The following is a 20,000-nucleotide window of genomic DNA, read 5'->3' as shown; positions in this document are numbered from 1 at the left end:
TTTTTGGTACTTGTCAGGGCAATTCTGTTGGAAAGTAGAAATAAATGTTATGAATGAACAAGGTGAAATAAATGTTATGATGAACAAGGATATCAAAAGGTAAGATCTAAACAAATCCCTATCTTGGTCCCTACATAATCTGTATTCAGACCCGTGGAACAGATTACAATGACACTCAACATCCTTTACACTGAATATTTCAGAGAATCTTTTGAATTTTTATAAAATGACTCGGTCAATCTATGGGGTTAGCATTTTCTGGAATACCCATACTTTGCTTTGATCATTAGGATTCAAATATTTGGTGTTTGCTTTACAAAATTTCATGTAACAACATACTTTTGATTTTTGGATCTCATAAAAAATGGTCTTGCCCAACATGGTGATGAAGGATCCTTAAGTTCCATCTACAAATGGTTAAACCAAATTGATAACCTAAAACTGTTGATCTCACACTTTAGAAATAGTTTCTTGTCTTGATTATATTTTTAAGGAATTTTAACTTTGAATGGGAAAGAAAAAATTCAGGAATTAAACGAAAGCAAGAATTGGAAATTCCACTACCATAGCCTACATGTTAATGACTACTTTATTGTTTTATTGGGTTGTATTAGAAGACAGTTTCCCCAAGATCTACACCAGTGGTTCTCAACAATTTTTGACCAACGGACCCTTTTAATTCCTGTTTCACTCAGGCAGACCCTCATAGCTATTTGATGTGTAAAATAATCCTTTTATATTTTTATAATAGAATATAAGGAATTGTATAAAATGTTGTTAAAATATTTTGCATACTGTAGAAGTATAACCAGTTTATTGGAGATAAATTTTAACCATAAAATCTGGCATGGATCCCCAAGGGTCATGTGGACTCTGGTTGAAAACCACTGATCTACACAATGGCATCATAACTGAGACCCATCTGACAGCAAGCCGAACGGTTTAACTTCACCAGCACACCTATATTCCTATATAATAATCATTAGAAAATACATTACCAAGATCGGTCCTGTAGCTGTTGAATCCACTCTTAGAGTCTGTGATTCTACAAAATAGAATTAGTTTGTATTTGAACATATGTATAGATATTTACTTCTTTGTGCAATATATTTGCATATAGTCCTTAATGTAATATATTTATATATTTTGTTCATTAATATAATTGTAATACGTTAGTTTTGAAGCCTTCTTGTTTTTCTTTGAAAAATCATTTTCCCCCTAAAAGAGTTGAAGTGAAGCACGACACAGGCTTCTAATCTCTTGGTAATGGGGAGGCATAATGCAGGGCATCGATTCACTCAACTTCCAAAACTAATGTCTCATGGCAACACACACACACACACACACACACACACACACACACACACACTTTTAATAACTATGTTGTTTCGGAGAGAATAAATTTCAAGTTCGATTTCTTTCACTTGGCAAGTAATTGCAAAACCAATAAGAAATCAGCTCCTTTGCATGTATTTATAAATTTACGGGTGTGCGTGAGTGGAGGTGCAATGGCCCAGTGGTTAGGGCAGCGGACTCGCGGTCATAGGCTCGCGGTTTCGATTCCCAGACCGGGCGTTGTGAGTGTTTATTGAGCTAAGGCTCCACGAGTCTCCGGCAGGGGATGGTGGCGAACCCTGCTGTATTCATTCACCACAACTTTCTCTCACTCTTACTTCCTGTTTCTGTTGTGCCTGTAATTCAAAGGGTCAGCCTTGTCACACTGTGTCACGCTGAATATCCCCGAGAACTACATTAAGGGTACACGTGTCTGTGGAGTGCTCAGCCACTTGCACGTTAATTTCTCGAGCAGGCTGTTCCGTTGATCGGATGAACTGGAACCCTCGACGTCGTAAACGACGGAGTGCCAACAACTGGTGTGCGTGTATGTATGTATGCATGTCTCTTTTGTATTCAATCATTTAAATTCAATCAAAAATTTAAATTCAATCATTTAAATTCTTCCTCTGAAGAAGGAGCTGGTTTCTAACAAAGATACAAAGCTTCATCGTTGGAATGTAGATAACGAAAACAGGGTCACATTTTAAAACTGAGAAAAGTCTTGCATAGTTTTACTGCTCCACTTATAGGTTGTATTTGTAATACGCAAATCAGTTGGTTGATTTCTTTTTCTGAAAATCCAACGTTATCCAGACTGGCAAACATTTACTTACAAAAACCAAGTGCACCATTTATTATTCGTATAAATGTAAATTCGTAATCTGGATATAAAATCTGGAGGCTTTGATGCAGTTGTCCATTGTTATCATCTTTCCCTTTGATTTTCAAAGAAATAGTTACACCAGCAGAACAGTTGATCTCTATGACGGTACATACTTTCTCTTGTCTGTCCCAAACAACAATATCTGGACTGTTATGTTCACACTTGACAGATGTTTTGATGAGAATGTTCCACCAGTATTTCTTGTGCTGGTATTTGTGTGCGTTTTCAGTAACAAGGGGATTCACTATATTTATTCCAGACTGTCTTTTTTCTGAATGGCATTGTATATAGTTTTTGCGACAATGTCATGTCGCATAGGGTGGTAGTACCTTGATGACATTGTTAGGTAGCTGCTAATCACATGTGTGATGTCTTCCACTGAAATATAGCATAATTTACATTTACGGTTGCATCATGGAACTCCATGAGCTTCACTGTCTCTTTGTTGATTAGGTATTTAGTAGCAATCTGCCGTATGTATGTATGTATGTATGTATGTATGTATGTATGTATGTGTGTGTATGCGTGTGCATGTATGTATTATGTATATGTGCATGTACATATGTATATCCGAACACACATACATATATGCTTATATACATACATGCATGCATACCTACACACATAGCATAAAATGCATACAAAGATACATATGTGTATGTATGTGTGTGTGCGTGTATGCATGTGTGTATGTATGTATGTATTTTCAAGTCCACCAATAGCTTTCCTGAACTATGCTCGTCCCGGAAAACTGTTTGGGGAATAATGTTGGCAACCATTACTACCTCTTCATAGTCGCTTAGAAAGTCATGAACATAATTATATTTAACTGTCTCTATAACTCTGAAGCATTGCATTTATATAAATATCTAATAAATGCTCAGCTGACATTTTCTAATCGCGGGTGACCAGTTCTAATTACTTCGATGAAGGTGTATTGTCTTACAGGTCTGAAGACCTCCACCTACTCCGGAGTTGCCGGAAGGATATCAAAGAGGACACCGAATTAATTGTGGTACACGATATATATATATATTACTAGCTGAAATACCCGGCGTTGCCCGGGTTAAAGAGAATAATGAAATCTAAAAACGCCGTCTAGACTACGCATCATCTTTATATATAGAGATGTATATACAAACACGCACCCAAACACACGTATATATATGTATATCAATATAAATATATGAAAGTCAATGAAGTTTCGTAAAAGAAGGTGATCATGTACATACTTTCTTGCTGTTGTGATTATAACACCTCGTTGTAAACAATGTTCCTTGTTTTCCCTTGTGGAGCATATACAAATAGGTTTTTTTTGCTGCCCACTCTTGAGCAGCCAACATACAGTTGTCCATGTGAGAAGCAGGGCTCTTCCAAGAGAAGACCAGCTACAGACAGTGTTTGACCCTGAGATTTGTTTATGGACATGGCAAAAGTCACACGAAGGGGGAATTGTAGTCTTCTGAATGTAAAAGGAATGTCTGCTCCTGATGGAGTAAGAGGAATTCTTGGAATAAAGGCGTCATCCCCTTTTGCACATCCAGAAAGAATGGTAGCCTCGATAACGTGTGACATCATTTTCTTTATCACGAGTCGTGTTCCATTGCAAAGTCTTGGTGGTTCCAGATTGCGGAGCAGCATAACAGGCGTTCCAACTTTAAGTGATGATATGTGGGGAGGTAGTCCTGGAGGCTCCAACGAATTGAGAAATTCAGGAGGATAGTTCACCACTTCATTTGTATCTGGAACTGTATCAACAAACTTGTAAATTTGAAGATTGCCGGGAAGAGAATGCATCAGGTGTTGATTAATTTTTGTAACAGCTACGTTTTTTGGAGCTAATATTGCTCTTTCACATAGCCAATTGTGATTTTGGTAGTTTTGTTTAAAGTTGGGAAAGACTTTGAGTTTGAGGTCATCTACAGAATTAACAACAGAACAAAATGGCCGGAGGTCTGCAACGAAATAATTTTACTCAACACTTTGCAAGTGAATCAGTGGAGGCAAAGATGCGTCTCATTTACTTGACAATTTATGCACCACTTTGCAGAAATCACAATGTAAGTATATCTGAAAGGGTAGTCTTACACTGTTGTACCGTTGAATTACAAATAATGCTCATCTGTTATGTTCGGGTTAAAATTTCATCAACATCAAAAATATATGAATTTTCATGGGAGTTATGGCCGTTATGCAAAGAATATAATTTCCAAATTTCATAATGATCCATTCAGTACTTTTGACGTAGTTTTGGATAAGAAAACAAATGACTAATGTGTGTGTTTGTGTGCATGTGTATGTGTGTGTGATGGGTGTATATATGTATAGATATCTGTATGCATGTATATATGTATATATGTGTACATATTACATGTACATCTATATATATATATATATATATATATATATATATACATCTACACATATGTATACATATACATGTATGCATATAGATCTATATATATATCTATACATATACGTGTACATATACATCTATATGTATACATATACATCTCTCTCTCTCTCTCTCTCTCTTTCTCTCTCTCTCTTTCTCTCTCTCTCTCTTTCTCTCTCTCTCTTTCTCTCTCTCTCTCTTTCTATCTCTCTCTTTCTCTCTCTCTTTCTCTCTCTCTGAAAGTATCTGTCATTACAGTATCGAAATGGTGTACATATACATCTATATGTATACATATACATCTCTCTCTCTCTCTCTGAAAGTATCTGCCATTACAGTATCGAAATGGTGTACATATACATGTATATGTATACATATACATCTCTCTCTCTCTCTTTCTGTCTCTCTCTTTCTGTCTCTCTCTTTCTGTCTCTCTCTTTCTCTCTTTCTCTCTCTGTGAAAGTATCTGTCATTACAGTATCGAAATGTGATTGTTTCAGTTAGTGGAATAGTTTCATTTTTAAAGTGAAAGTATTTGACATGAGTGTTTTTGTTTCACTTTTGACACAATACTTAAATAGTGGAAGAGATATTATGTTGCCGTGTGCTCGAACTCTGCAAGAAGTTAAACATTTTTTTTTACTAAAACACAACTGGAACCCTAAGTAAGGCATGTGTAAAATTTGAATGAAATTGGTTGCGTAGTTCTCGAGTTTTAGGGATTCACACAGACAGACAGACAGACAGACAGACACACAGACACACATTCTCATTTTTATATATATAGATTGTCCGTGGATAAGCGCTTTTAACGATGTTACTTACCTGTTGTACTTGGAAGAGATGTCTCACTAAGCATTGTAGTATCTGCTTCTGCAGTCGGTTCAGCTGTTGAAACTTCTAGACAGTTTATAAATAAACAAACTTTTGTAAAGTAATTTGTTACATACAATAAATAAGATAACCAGACAAGTAACAACAATGTAACGAACTTACAAACATCTTTACGAACCAACAATCAACTAAGCAACCGACACCTTCCGACTTCATTGCGAACTAACACGAACTTCACTGGACTCTGAACTCTGAACCTTTAACTCATTCGGATTGTTACTATTTATACTTTTCTCGGATCATTCTATCTCTCGCAAGGGGCAGTCGTAACTCATTACAGAACAAGCAAAAACAAAAACAAATAGCAATAAAAATAAATGTTGCGGGAGGGAATTCTTTGACCATTTTTCCATTTCCTCGCATATTTCTTATATGTTGCTCATATAAGCTATGTCTCTTCTACTACGTTATACAAATAACAGCTCTTGAAGCATATATTTTACAACCCCGGCCATTTTTCTTATTAGTTATCTCACTTTAAGGTGGCGAGCTGGGAGAGTTGTTAACACGCCAAGCAAAATGACTAACGGCCTTTCGTCCATCTTTATATTCAGAGTCCAAAAACGGCCGTGGTCGACTTTGCCTTCAATCCTCTCGGAGTCGATAAATAAAGTACCAATGAAACACTGGGGTTTATGTAATCGACTAGTCTCCTCCCGCCAAATTTCAGGCCTTCTGCATTTAGCAGAAAGGATTATTATTATTAAATGATGAATTTTGATGAATGTTGTTTCCTAACGTTTAGAAAAACATGAATCTGATCATATTTAACTTTCTCTATAACTCTGAGGCATTGCATTTGCATAAGTATTTAATAAATGCTCAGCTGACGTTTTCTAATATCAAGAGACTAGTTCTAATTGCTTCGATGGAGAAACAACAATTACCGTTTTGACTTTTTCTTTAATCGACCTGTATTGAGTGTGTCTCTAACACCCGACTTAACATCGTACTTCTTGGCTCGTGAATATCTTTAACGAAGCTTTTTTACACGAATCAATGGTCGCATCCTGTCCACGTTAATCTTGTTTTTTTTTTTACTGACGTAGAAGAGCATTAGGTTGGCAGTAATTGCATCATTCTCAGCAATTTAGGAGTGACTGCTAAGAAGTTAAACATTTTCTTCAAATTGCTTGACTATCTATCTATCTATCTATCTATCTATCTATCTATCTATCTGTATATATATATATATATATATATATATATATATATATATATATATATATATATATATATATATATATATATATATATATACATACATATATATATAAGTTCAAAAAAGGAAAAAGACAAAAAAACAACAACAAAAAACAACAACGTGAGGACGTGATATAGATTGTGTTACTAGACGCTCGGGAAAGGAAAGAGAGAGAATATATATATATATATATATATATATATATATATGGCTTAGAAAGATTTTGACATCATAATCTAATTAATGAAAGTTGACTAATCTCAGTATTGCCATTGATTACGAAATATTAACACTGGCTGTATATTTTAGAAATAGTTTTGTGAATATTATGGTAAAGTTACAACTTATATAATGGATCTATGGATTTTTCATGACACATATAAGTGGACTTTCAGTCCACCTATCTGTTATAACCAATGCTATACTTATCTGTTATAACCAATGCTATACTTATCTGTTATAACCAATGCTATACTTCACATACGGAATGTATGTGCCAAAACGAAAGTTTTTCATTCTTACATCATTGAGTTCTTGCATGCAGATGATTGTGACCTGTTAGCACATTCCCAGGAATATATCCAACACATGATGAATGCGATTTCTGCAGCATATACAGCATTGGGCCTTACAATTAATTTGAAGAAAATTGTTCTGAAGTATCAACCTGTCCCCTTTAAACTTTATATGGTACCTTCTGTAACTGTATATGGACAAATGTTAGAAGTTTTAATCAAATTCATATATTTAGGAAGTACTCAGAGCACTAATGGCCTTGATAATGAAATTTCGTATAGAATCAGTAAAGCTAGTAATGTTTTTGGTAGGCTTGACAAGCATCTTTCGTCACACCATAGTATATCTATCCAAACTAAAGTTAAGGTATATAGCACACGTTTTCTGCCACCATTGCTCTATGGAAGTGAGACATGGATTGTTTATCGTTGGCATTTGATGTATTTGGAACGATACCAACATTGTCTTAGGAAAATTCTTGGGATAAATATGGGAATGGCGATCAGTGATGTTGAGAAGTGGTAGTAGGAGTGCAGAATTGCTGATTCTGCAAAGTCGCTTGAGGTGGGATGAACATCTGAGAATGAATGATAAAAGACTTCGTAAGCAACTTTTGTATGGTGAGCTGGAAGATTGTAGAAAGCCAGCACATAAACCCAAAATGAGGTTCAAGGACTGCCTCAGAATTGCTCTGACACAGACAGGAGTTTCAGTTGTTGAGTGGGAGAGAGAGGCACAAGACCGAAATGGATGGAGGAAAAGGGTGCACAGTGGTTGTTCGAAGTTTGAAAGAGAGAGAATGAAGCATGAGATTAAGAGAATGAAGGAGTGTTGCTTTTTACGTGAGTGATTTGTGGAAGGAAATGGTTGAGTCATGCAGGCCTGGTCAGCCACCAGGGAACTTACAAGAATCAATCCCTTGTAAATTGTGATACAGCTACTGTTCATAACTGAACATGTTCAACCTGTGGAAAGGTGTGCCTTTCAGCTGGAGGACTGAAAAGACATGTTAAAAGACTCCATATTGTGGTACCTGTTCCCTCTGTCAGCCAGCACAGCTGTGCATTATGCAATAGAATGTGCAAATCTTTGGCGGGGCTCAAGAGTCATATAAGGGACCCACATCGCAATATCAATGAGTCATTTCAGTGATCCTTTCTAGCAATGGCTTTGCTCGTATAAGAGAAAGCTATTATATATATATATATATATATATATATATATATATATATATATATATATATATATAAAGAGAGAGAGAGAGAAATTGATAGATAGACCGATAAATAGATAGACAGACAGACAGACAGATAGATAAATAGATACATACATACATACATACATACATACATACATACATACATACTTATTCACAGCAGTTTCTATGTGCCTGAATATCATGAATGAGAGGGGCATGCCTTCGCGTGGCTATGTAAACCGATCCTTGATGATGCAGGCTTTTCTCCTTGCCTGCATTTAGTAGTTTTAATGGAAGAGTCAGAGCGCGCAATCCAATTCCATCCTTTCGAGGTCCGACCACAATGGCTCAGCGGACTAAGATGGCTGCGGTGGGCAGCAAGCTGTAGGTTTTACAGTGAGTGGTCTTCTCGGTGAATTGGAGACCTTTACCCACTCTATAGTTGCCTGAAGGATATCAAAGAGGGTACCAAATGACTTGAGATACACGATATATATATGCACACACACACAATACACTCACACATTCATTATTGTCCGTGGATAAGCGCTTCTAACGATTTCACTTACCTGTTATACTTGTAGTTTCTGGTTGTACAGTCGATTCAGCTGATGAAATTTCTAGACAGTTTACAAAGAAACAAACAAAAACAAATAAAAAATAAGTATAAACGTTGAAGGAGTGAATTCTTTGACAGCTTTCCCATTTCCTCGCATATTTCTTATATGTTGCTTATATAAACACATATCTCTTCTACTACGCTTTACAAATAACAACTCTTGAGCCACGTATTTTACATCTTCGGCCATTCTCATTACTACTTATCTCTCTTTTAGGCGGTGAGATGGGAGAATCGTTAACAGGTCGGACAAAAATGCTAAGCGGCGTTTCGTTCGCTTTTACCGTCGCCTGACTTTCATCCTTTTCGTATCGATAAAATAAGTTCCAGTTGTGCACTGGAGTCGAGATAATCGACTTATCCTTCACCCCAAAATCATGTCTTGTACCTATAACAGAAAAGATTATTTGTTTTTTCATTAAACGTTGACAAAAGGCTTTTTGACAATCGTTAACGTTGACAAACGTTAGCACGCTGGACGAAATATTTAGCGGTATTTCGCCCGTCGCTACTTTCTGAGTTCAAATTCCGCCGAGGTCGACTTTATCTTTCATCATTTCGGGGTTGATAAATTAAGTACTAGTTGCGTACTGGTGTCGATGTAATCAACTGCCCCCTTCCCCAAAATTTCAGGCCTTGTGTCTATAGTAGAAAGATTTATTATTATTATTATTATTATTATTATTATTATTGTTATTATTATTATTATTATTATTATTATTATTATTATTATTATTATCAGTGAATGTGCTTCTAGATATAGGGTAGATAAAGAGGAGTGGGTATTTGTGTGGGGATCTCTACGAGGAGCCTTTTATACAGACGTGGTTTCTGTGTATGTCACCTTAGTGTCATGCGCTAATAACTGTAATACACATTACCACGGAACGGGGGAGATACCAACTGCCTCCATTTGATGTATTCCCAAATACTTTGCCAACAACTGTAACCAATCCAAAACAACTCTCACAGAACTATACCAACTTCTCAACAATTTCCTGCGACTCCACGAACTCACGAACGGCACCTTTCGACTTACTGCGATTTCTCATCTCTCGCTCTCAGTCAAACACGCTCCTACTTATATGAGTTCGGTTAGTCCATTCGCACAGGGTGTGTTATGATTCTCACCATAACACAAACCTTTGAAGTTTCCTCCTTTGAAAATTGTAATTGTGAAAATTTTCAAAACATTTACGTTTCAATCCCACTCTATTTGTATTGTATTGTTCTGTCCGCTCCGCCCCCAATCGTCTATGGGAACCCTCAGTAGTTAATAAAGAAAAGGTTAAGCTGCAGGTGGATAGCGACTGGGACGATGTGACGAACAGGATAGCCAATCTTAACCAGAAAGGGTAGAGAGGAAACTGTCCTTGAAAGGTTGGGCAGAGGTAGCGAATGCCTACATCACCTCCGTCACCATTTATCGTCTGACTGTCGTGCCTTGCCCCGGTTATTGCTTGATCAAGTTGGAGCGTTTCAATGGCTAGGTGGTCATTTTACTGCCAGCTCCCTCTGAGTGGGGGCTGTTGGTGGGCAGACACGCGCTGAGGTTGCGTTACCTAGAAGGTGAACGTGTGGGCCCTCCGTTTGTGAGGCAGGTCTTTCTACAGCTCGTCTCTCTGATGGAACTGCGGTCCTGGGTGAAGGATAGACCGGCACTAGGCGCCTGGCACCTAGAATGTCAACAGGCTCTCAGTGTCCTCTACACGTCGGACAATAGGATCGGTGGATGTTCCACTTTAGCTATTTATAGAGGATTAGTGGCGAGGGTGGGATGCGATGACATCCTAGGGGAGTCTCTGGGTGTCGATGAAGACGAACTGGCTAGGCTGTTCCGGAGGACATTTCGGTTGTGGACTATTATGGATAATTTCCAGATGTCTTTGGCTTGACAGTGCTACCGGTGGAGGGTGGGGGGTGGCTACCGGTTATAGATAAACTCAACAGACCGGGATGTGTTGTCATGTGGGCTTGTCCGAGGTGCACGCAGAGCGATGAAACCGTTCTGCATGCACTCGTTCAGTGTCCGGGAATTGCTGACTTGTGGAGTTATGTCGAACATCTGTTTGTGTGGGACGGATCCGTCTGTCGATCGAGTTCATAGTGATGATTGCCCTGCTGCCCGCCCTTAATTGGGCCGACAATGCAGTTTTCCTTTACTTGGTGGCTGTGGCGAAAGAGATTGTCTTGTGGACGAGACTGAAAGGAATGAGGACAGAGATAGCTCTCTTTGATAAAGTCCTCATCGATTTTTTCCAAGTTTCAATTGAAAAGGAAAGTGAAAGTGGAGTGGGAGGTCCTGTCCTCGAGTGAATTAATCAAAAGGTGGCTGCAAGTTGCAAAAATGGCAAAAGTGGATGGTATGACACACAGTGCAGATCTGTGAGTCGGAGGAAAGAAGTTGGAAAGGGCATTTGTACTTGGTATTCAGGGTGTTCTTGGATGATGGAGTTCCTCGATCATCCTTGGAGGTCCTCTTGTATCAGGAGGACCCCATCACTATTCCTTTTTTGTTTTTAGTGCCGTATACTATGCATACCTCCCTTCTTTTAAAGCATACTGCAATATGCTTTTTTTTTACCATTCCATTATATGTAAACCCCCACACTTTGTCTTTGTATTATCCCTCTCATCCTTCGCCCTGGTGGAAAATAAAAATTATCATAATCATCATCATCATCATCATCATCACCATTATTATTATTATTATTATTATTATTATTATTATTATTATTATTATTATTATTATTTGGTTGGCTTTTGCTTTGTATTTGTACAAGTTGACTCCAAGTCTCTCCCAGAGACAACAAAGTGAGAAGTTGAAGTTGTTATTATGACTAGGGTGCCATATTTTTGGTTTTGCAAAAGTATTTTTCTAAAGAATGTCTGTCAAAACATTAGAAAATTAGAAGTTTGTTTTAAAATTTGATGATAAGATAGTGTGATCTTAAGATGACAACAAAAGGTGTTTGCTATTATGTACATTTAAAAATACTTTTGATAATGTTTACAGATTAAAATATTTTTGGAAATACATAGACAATATTTTTCGTAGGATATGAGCAGTTACCATGAACACTATTTTTTGAATTCCTTCCATTTTTAAATTTCCTAGTATCTGAGACAGGGAACAATCAACCCCTTTTGCTATCATCCCTATGCCAACAGGTATTCCTCTAGTTTTCAGGTTCCACCTTTTACCAATTTCTATTTCAAGATTTTTAAATTTGCTCAGTTTTTTTGTAGGTCTTGACATATACATTTATGTCGATTGGGACAGTTATATCGATGAGGAGGCATGATTTTTGTCTGAAATTTTTCAGTATGATGTCTGGCCTATTTTCATCTTTCTGTCAGTTTGAACAGTTCCAAAGGAGTGAGATGTTGTCATTTTCAAATACTGGAGGTAGTTTGTGTTCCCACAAGTTTTTATCGTGGGGCATGTCCAGCTCCTTGCAGATTACCCAGTGAATATATTGTGCCACTCTATCATGTCTGTTGAGATATTCTGTGGCAGCAAGAAGGTTGCACATAGAGACAATATGATCAATGGTTTCTGCTTGCCGTTTACATGCCCGACATTGAAGACATTATGATTAATGGGTTCCGCTTGTTGTTTACATACACAACACTATTATTATTATTATTATTATTATTATTATTATTATTATTATTACTATTGGTATTTTGTCTACCGCTACGTTCTGAGGTCGACTTTGCCTTTCATCTTTTCGTGGTCGATTAAATAAGTACCAGTTACACACTGGAATCGATGTGATCGACCTAATCCCCTTCCAGAAGCTGCCCTCGTGGCAAAAAATTTGAAATAATAATAATAATTATTATTATTATTATTCAGTGAGAGAGCAGTGCATGCCTTGAAAGTGACACTGGAGTAAAACATACGAAGCCCATTATACCCATCATGACTACCCGTCTGATAAGGGTACGCCAGGCACATGCATCACAACCAAATGTGCGCGACATGGTGATCTAATATCAAGATAAACAGCGCATGACCTTGCAGGTGGGGCCCAGTTAGAATTTTCTTCAGGTCGGGTGGCCCATCCTGCGCAAAAGGTCCCTGAATAAGGGTTGTTTAAGGATGTTGAACGAAACAACCATGTCTCCAGAGGTGAATTACCCAAACCCCAAAGAATTCCCCTCAACACATGGCTATGATTCGCCCCACTACTTCTGCTCATGATCAAAGATGCACATATCGTCAGCCACTAAGGAACTGGTTAAGGTCAAACTGACAAGCAAATTTGTGGTACTGAGCAGCATATTTGCTGTAGCCCATCTTTTATACCAAGACAAAACGATGTACATGATAACACTTTCAATCAGTTAAGATGAGAAGCCATGAAAGCCACTGCCTGGTACTGCATCTGGACATGTATTATTATTATTATTATTATTATTATTATTATTATTATTATTATTATTATTATTATTATTACTTTTGATCTGCATATTTGTTACAGTCACTTACGGAGACACACCAAGCGTCCTGGGGCGAGTGAAGAAGAAGGGATGTTACATTAAGACTGAAAGCTTGGTGAGAGGAAGTAGCGAAATATCTTTATGCACATGTAATACAACACAGATATTTAAATGGATAAGGTTTTCCTTAGGATCTGGGCAGTACTTGTCAATACAATTTTTTGGATTTCGCTTGTTTTGTGGAAATGGTTCCAGGTTCTTCAACTATTTCAGGGCTAATGTCAAGTTCCCTTGCGAATTTGCAAGCTTCCTTGACAATAGAATGTGATTTTTTGCTGCTTCCGTGTTTGCACACAAGCCACGGCACCCAGTCCTCTGTACTAGATAAGTACCCGTTCATTGCTATTGTGGAGGTCTTATATCACAGTTCTACCTGCATCATTCCTCTTTACCCATTTCTTCTTGGTAGGTACAGACGATCAACGCCTGCTTTTGGGTGGTGCATGTTTTTAGATGTTAGTAGTTTTGTCTTTCTGCCCAGGCGTTGGAACTCTGTAAGATTCCAGTTAATGATGTTAAAACTATATTAGACTACTGGAAGTGTCAGGATGATAATGGCTTCGATGCGATTTTTAGAGTTGAGTTCAATTTTTAGACTGAGTCTTATTCTCCTGTAGTACTCCTTTCTTATTTTTCCTTCATAATAGCATGTTGTATACCATCTCCGTTTATCCCCAGATATTTGTAATTTTCTTGTGGGCCAAGCTCCTTCATGGTAGTGTCGGTATCTAATTTAATGGAAGCTATTTACCTGAGCTTGCCTCTTACAAAACTTGTTTTGGCACACTTATCAAGGCCAAAGTCCATCCCGAAGTCATTACTGAATTTTTTAACAGATGTTAGCAACCCTAATAGCTCTTTGTCCTTTTTAGCAAACAGCTTCAGATCGTCCATATAAAACAGATGGTTTATTGTCGTATTGTGATCTTGAAACCCATACCTAGTGTTATTTAGTTCTTTTGAGGGTGGGATAAGTGCCATGCAAAAGAGTAATGGAAGAGGGAATCACCTTGAAAGATGCCTCGTTTGATGTTGATGCTGCTTGTTTGTCTCATCCCATTACAATGGTTTAGGGGACGTGTGTTCCACTTGGCCATGCTACCTTGTAAGAATTTAGAGATAACAAGAGAGATTTTGTATATCTCAAGTTCTTCGTTTTGCTCCGGCAATTCTCTACAATCATTTTACTTATGAGTAATTGATCTTTGCACCCATAAGAATTCCTTTATGGCCTTTTTGAGCTTGTGGAAGGATAGACCTCTGTTCAAGGAAAGCGTATATTCTGTCAGTTAATATGGATGTGAGGATCTTGTAGGTGATGTTGAGACGTGTTATTAGTCGGTAGTTCTTTGGAATTTTGTGTCTTCAGTTTTTGGTAGAAGGTATGTTGTTCCTTCGGTTAGCCAGGCAGATATTTGTCCTGGGTTCTGGATGATATCAGTCAGAGATGAAGCGAAATTTTGGTGTACTTCTGTCAGACAATTTAACTAGAAGTTAGCAATTCGGTCCAGTCCTGGGGTTTCCATTTTTGAGACTTCTTAAGTACACATCTTAGGTCTATTATTTCCATTGCCTCCCATTTCTGCTCAACTTCATCCAGTCTCACTTTCTCACGCTCTATCCAGTTAGATTTAGCATTATATTCTTTTTTATTGCTCCCTATCTTCTTCCAGAACGCTTCCATTTCCTCAGTTTTAGGTAGCTCCTTTACTTTTATCTTACTTTTGTCAATTTTCCTATAAAATTTCTTCGCATCCGTCTTGAATATCTTGTTTTGTCGATATTTGTGACCTAATTTGGCTAACTTCAGCAACAGTTAACCTTTTATTCTTAATGATGTCTCTGCGTACATTACTTAGTTTATTTGCATCTATATATCTTCGTACTTCATTGCCTACTTATTTTCTCCATAAAATGTAAGTTTGTACTATGAGGTTATTGTTTGTGTTCAGCTGAGCTGTATAGAACGCTTTCAACACATCTCTATAATCCTATCTATTATTATTATTATTATTATTATTATTATTATTATTATTATTATTATTATTATTATTATTGTTATTATGTTGTCTTTTTTTTTCTTCTTTCTTCACATTTTCTTCCATTTCTCGCCGAGTGTTTTCCGTACACATAAGGCAGAGAAACTCATTCTATGCATTCCCAGTTTACACACGCAAATTCACAGGTAAAATATGTATTTAAAAAAAATTAATTAATAAATAAATAAATTCATGAATGGATGTTGTTTTCACAGCGATAATGCTCTTCTCAGTACATGAGTCGTTCCAGTTAACATGATTTTTTGCACTTCCTGTAGGGATGGTAAACCTGGTATCATTTTGAAATAGGTTTCAACCTTTTTTATCATTCCTAGAGATCCTACAATCACTGGTACGGCAGTCGCCTTGAGGTGCCACATTTTTTCAATTTCTATTAGCAAGTCTTTATATTTACTGATCTTGTCAAATTCTTTCGCCGCTATATTATGATCGCAGGGAATACTCATGTCAATTAATAAACACATCTTCTTTGTCTGATCTTTTATAATAATATCCAGTTTATTAGCTTTTATAGTCTTGTCGGTATGTACGGGGAAGTCCCAGAGAATCGATACATTTTCTCCCTCAGTCACAGCTTCAGGATGGTGTTTATACCATTTGTTAGCGGTTTTGATTTTATAATGCCGACATATTGTCCAGTGTAAATACTGGCCGACTCTGTCATGTCTTGCTTTATATTCTACAGGTGTTGTTGTTATTATTATTATTATTATTATTATTATTATCATCATCATCATCATCATCATCATCATCATCATCATCATCATCATCATCATCATCATCATCATCATCATCATCATCATCATCATCATCATCATTGAGTGAGAGAGCTGTGCATGCCATCAAAGTGACACTGTGGTACAAATAAACAAAGCCAAATATGACTACCCGCTTGATAAGGGTACAGAGGCATATGCATGACAACCATATGCGCATGACATGGTGATCTCATATCAAGATAAACAGCGCATGACCTTGCAGGCGAAACCCAGTTAGAATTTTCTTCAGGTTGAGTAACTCATCCCGCTCGAAAAGGTCCCTGAATAAGGGTTATTTAAGGATGTTGAACGAAACACCAATGGTTCCAGAGGTGAATTATTTAAACCCCAACGATTACTTCTCAACACATGGTTATGATTCCCCCCCCACCACTACTTCGTGATCAGAAATGCACATATCAGCCACCAAGGGATATGCGCAACTGACATGCGAATCTGTGGTTTTGAGCAGGATATTTGCTGTAGTCCATCTTTTTTAACATCAAGACAAAGCATACCCATAACACTTCCAATCAGTTTAGATGAGAAGCCATATGAGTCAGTGCCTGGTATTACATCAGGGTATTTATTATTATTATTATTATTATTATTATTATTATTATTATTATTCGATAGTCTTATTTTACTCACGTGCTTTCACTGCATTACCGGGCGTAGCTCTCTGTGCCTTGGGTATGTGCTGTTATTTTCACTGTACTGGAAGTGCTTTACGTATGATGTGTGTGACGCCTAATAGTGCTATTTTTTTGTATGTTACATATATTCGTAAATCCTAGTATTCTGGTTGTCTATATGATTTTTAAACATACTTAATGCACCTATTATTATAGAGCTTGCTTCTGTTTTTAGACCCCACATTTGGGTTATCTCTATTTCCAGATCTTGTATTTTGAGAGTTTCGCTGTTTTGTTTTAGAGATACATTGTCATTTTTAGAAGGCATTATCTTTCTTGATGATCTCTGACAACTGTGTGCATGCACGCGCGCGCATTCATGAGCGCGTGAGTGCGTGCGTGTGTACTGGGGTGGGTGTCTGTGTGCTTTTGTGTTTTTGTTTGTTTCCCACCACCAACACTTAACAAATAATGCTGGGGTGTCGATATGCTGGGGTGGTTATATTTCTTCACACAGGTAACGGGAAATTTCTTGTTCGCCGCCCGCACACGTCTTCGCCAGTATATACAGTGAAGCTTTATTATAGTGTCGTATATTATCGACTGCTATTTCCAGTAAGTATTGATGCATTGTTGTCCCACCATTCTATATATATATACATATATATATGTATATATATATATAGCTATGTGATATTCCGTTAGGAACGTATAGGAGAGTACAGTATAAAGCTCGTCCACCTTCAGATTTACCCAGTAGAATCGGTAGTATTATCATATACTTCCAAGCTTTAGTTTGGGCATTCGTCATGTGTGAATGTAAGATTGAAGGAGTACGGTTGGACATTTATTTATCATTCGCTATAATTGTTTCGACGCAACGTAGTTCTCCAAAAATACAGGTATTTGATTATGCAACTGTTTGTTTGCAAAATGAGATATGGTGTTTCCTCAGGCAATATACGAGTGCTGTCTCCGTTAGTTTAAAATCGTCGACTTCAAGGCCATCTTCTCTGTTCGTCGTGGTTTGAATTTAGTAGCGGCTGATTGTCCCATGGTGTTTGCCACGAGAGTGCGTTTGTCAGATTGCTGTAACTGGTAGTAGATGGCACTGGCTGTCATTTACATGGCATATATATATATATACATATATATATATATATATATATATATATATATATATATATATATATATATATACATATATATATATATATATATATATATATATATATATATATATATATATATATATATATATATATATATATATATATATATATATATATATATATACATATATATATATATATATATGTATATATATAGGTTTGTGTGGGAGAGTGCATGTGTGAGTCTCTGTGTATGTAGGCATATATACATAGCTTTGTATGGGAGAGCGTATGTGTGAGTCTCTGTGTATGTATCCGACTACTGAATACTAGTGATGAGCCTAAGAGATTCACGGAGACAACACTCGTATATCGCCCGAGGAAACACAACTAGATCTCATTATGCAAACAAACAGTTGCATAATCAAATACCTGTGTTCTTGGAGAACTACGTTGCGTCGAAATAATTCTGGTGAATAATTAATAAATGTCCAACAGTACTCCTTCTTGACTCCAAGTACTTCAATCTACACACACTTACATAGACAGACAGACACACACACACACACACACACACACACACATACACACATACACACACATACACACATACACACACATAGACATATGTGAGTGTATATGTGTATGTATATATATATATATATATATATATATATATATATATATATATATATATAAAGAGAGAGAGAGAGAGAGAGATGGTAGATAGTGGTAGATAGATGGTAGATAGATGGTAGATGGTAGATGGTGTTTTCCGTGTTGAAGTTAAGCCCACCTCTGACCATGTATTGAAATCTACGTTTCCCGTGCCAACTATTACCCAATAAGATGTTATATTTAGTTTGGCAGGGATTTTACCCGGTTAGCGCTTTCGACATACTCCTATATACTGGACCGTCTGAAATCGCAGTCAAAACATTTGGGTGTACCTTGATCCGTTGAGAGTGATGTTTCTTTATTTCCCTCCTCTTAATGCCATCCTCTGTACAAAATTGATCAGCATGTCCAATTTCAGCAAAATCCGAAGAAAAGTGTTTAGGTTATGTCATAAAATAGAATCCATGTGACCATTTACATAGATATATCCCATTGACTTTTAAATCTCAATACATTATATGAATAATCGACGTTTCATATGTCGAAGTGCTTAATGTTACTCATGGGTCAATTTTCTTCAAAATCTAAAATCCCCCTCTCGCCCGCAGCTCTTCATGCTGGCATCAGCTAAAGGACATAAACTGTTATTACGTGTAAAATTTCTACAAAATCGATAAGAATGTCTCCAAGGAAATGTTTATTTGCATTTGTGCCCTTTTGAATTAAATAAACACCTTTACCGTCTCTCCCACCACGAAATTTACCTACATTTCAAATTTCATTAAAATCGGATAAAAAATATAAAATTTACGGCCAAAAATAAAATCCCTATGGGTATTTGCACGCAAAAAGTCTATTGATTTTATAAAAATTGATTTTATAAATTGCTCAGGCGTAATTATCGAATTTTTGTCAATGGCATATACTGACATTAACTCACTGCCATGAGCTTCGTTCAATCATCGATTTTCATCAAAATCGGACAAATAATGCAAAAGCTGCAGGAAAAATAACATCGTTATGAGAATTTCCATTCAAACGCCCGAGTGAGCTCACAAGAATCGATGCCAACTGTGCATTATCGAGTTTTCGAAAATTCCAGCCTTATTTGAACTTCAGGGTATGTGATCTACCTATGTGCCAAAAATCATTAAAATCGGTTGGACGGTGAAGGATGTTAAGATTAACCCCAAACACACAGACAAACACCATTACACATTTATATATCCATATATATATATATATATATATATATATATAT

General features: G+C 36.9%; 1 protein-coding gene across 7 annotated transcripts in view; it reads right to left on the bottom strand.

The window, feature by feature from the left end:
* LOC106883929 (uncharacterized) overlaps positions 1-20,000 on the bottom strand; it is a 284,619-nt gene that overhangs the window by 208,470 nt on the left and 56,149 nt on the right. For all 7 annotated transcript variants that reach the window (XR_016243622.1, XR_016243623.1, XM_089359712.1 and 4 more), the window contains 4 exons: positions 8,998-9,048; positions 5,442-5,516; positions 999-1,045; positions 1-24 (listed from right to left, as the gene is read on the bottom strand). The exon at positions 1-24 is cut by the window's left edge and continues 52 nt beyond it. Coding sequence is in view for 5 of the 7 variants with exons in the window: in XM_089359712.1 (XP_089215838.1) it covers positions 1-24; positions 999-1,045; positions 5,442-5,516; positions 8,998-9,048 (197 nt within the window). In the remaining 2 variants the exon portion in view is untranslated. The remainder of the gene's footprint in view (positions 25-998; positions 1,046-5,441; positions 5,517-8,997; positions 9,049-20,000) is intronic.

This window comes from Octopus bimaculoides, chromosome 11 (genome assembly GCF_046866305.1).
Source record: "Octopus bimaculoides isolate indiv1 chromosome 11, ASM4686630v1, whole genome shotgun sequence".
Classification (NCBI taxonomy): domain Eukaryota; kingdom Metazoa; phylum Mollusca; class Cephalopoda; order Octopoda; family Octopodidae; genus Octopus; species Octopus bimaculoides.
This window is presented reverse-complemented; position numbering and strand designations above follow the sequence as displayed.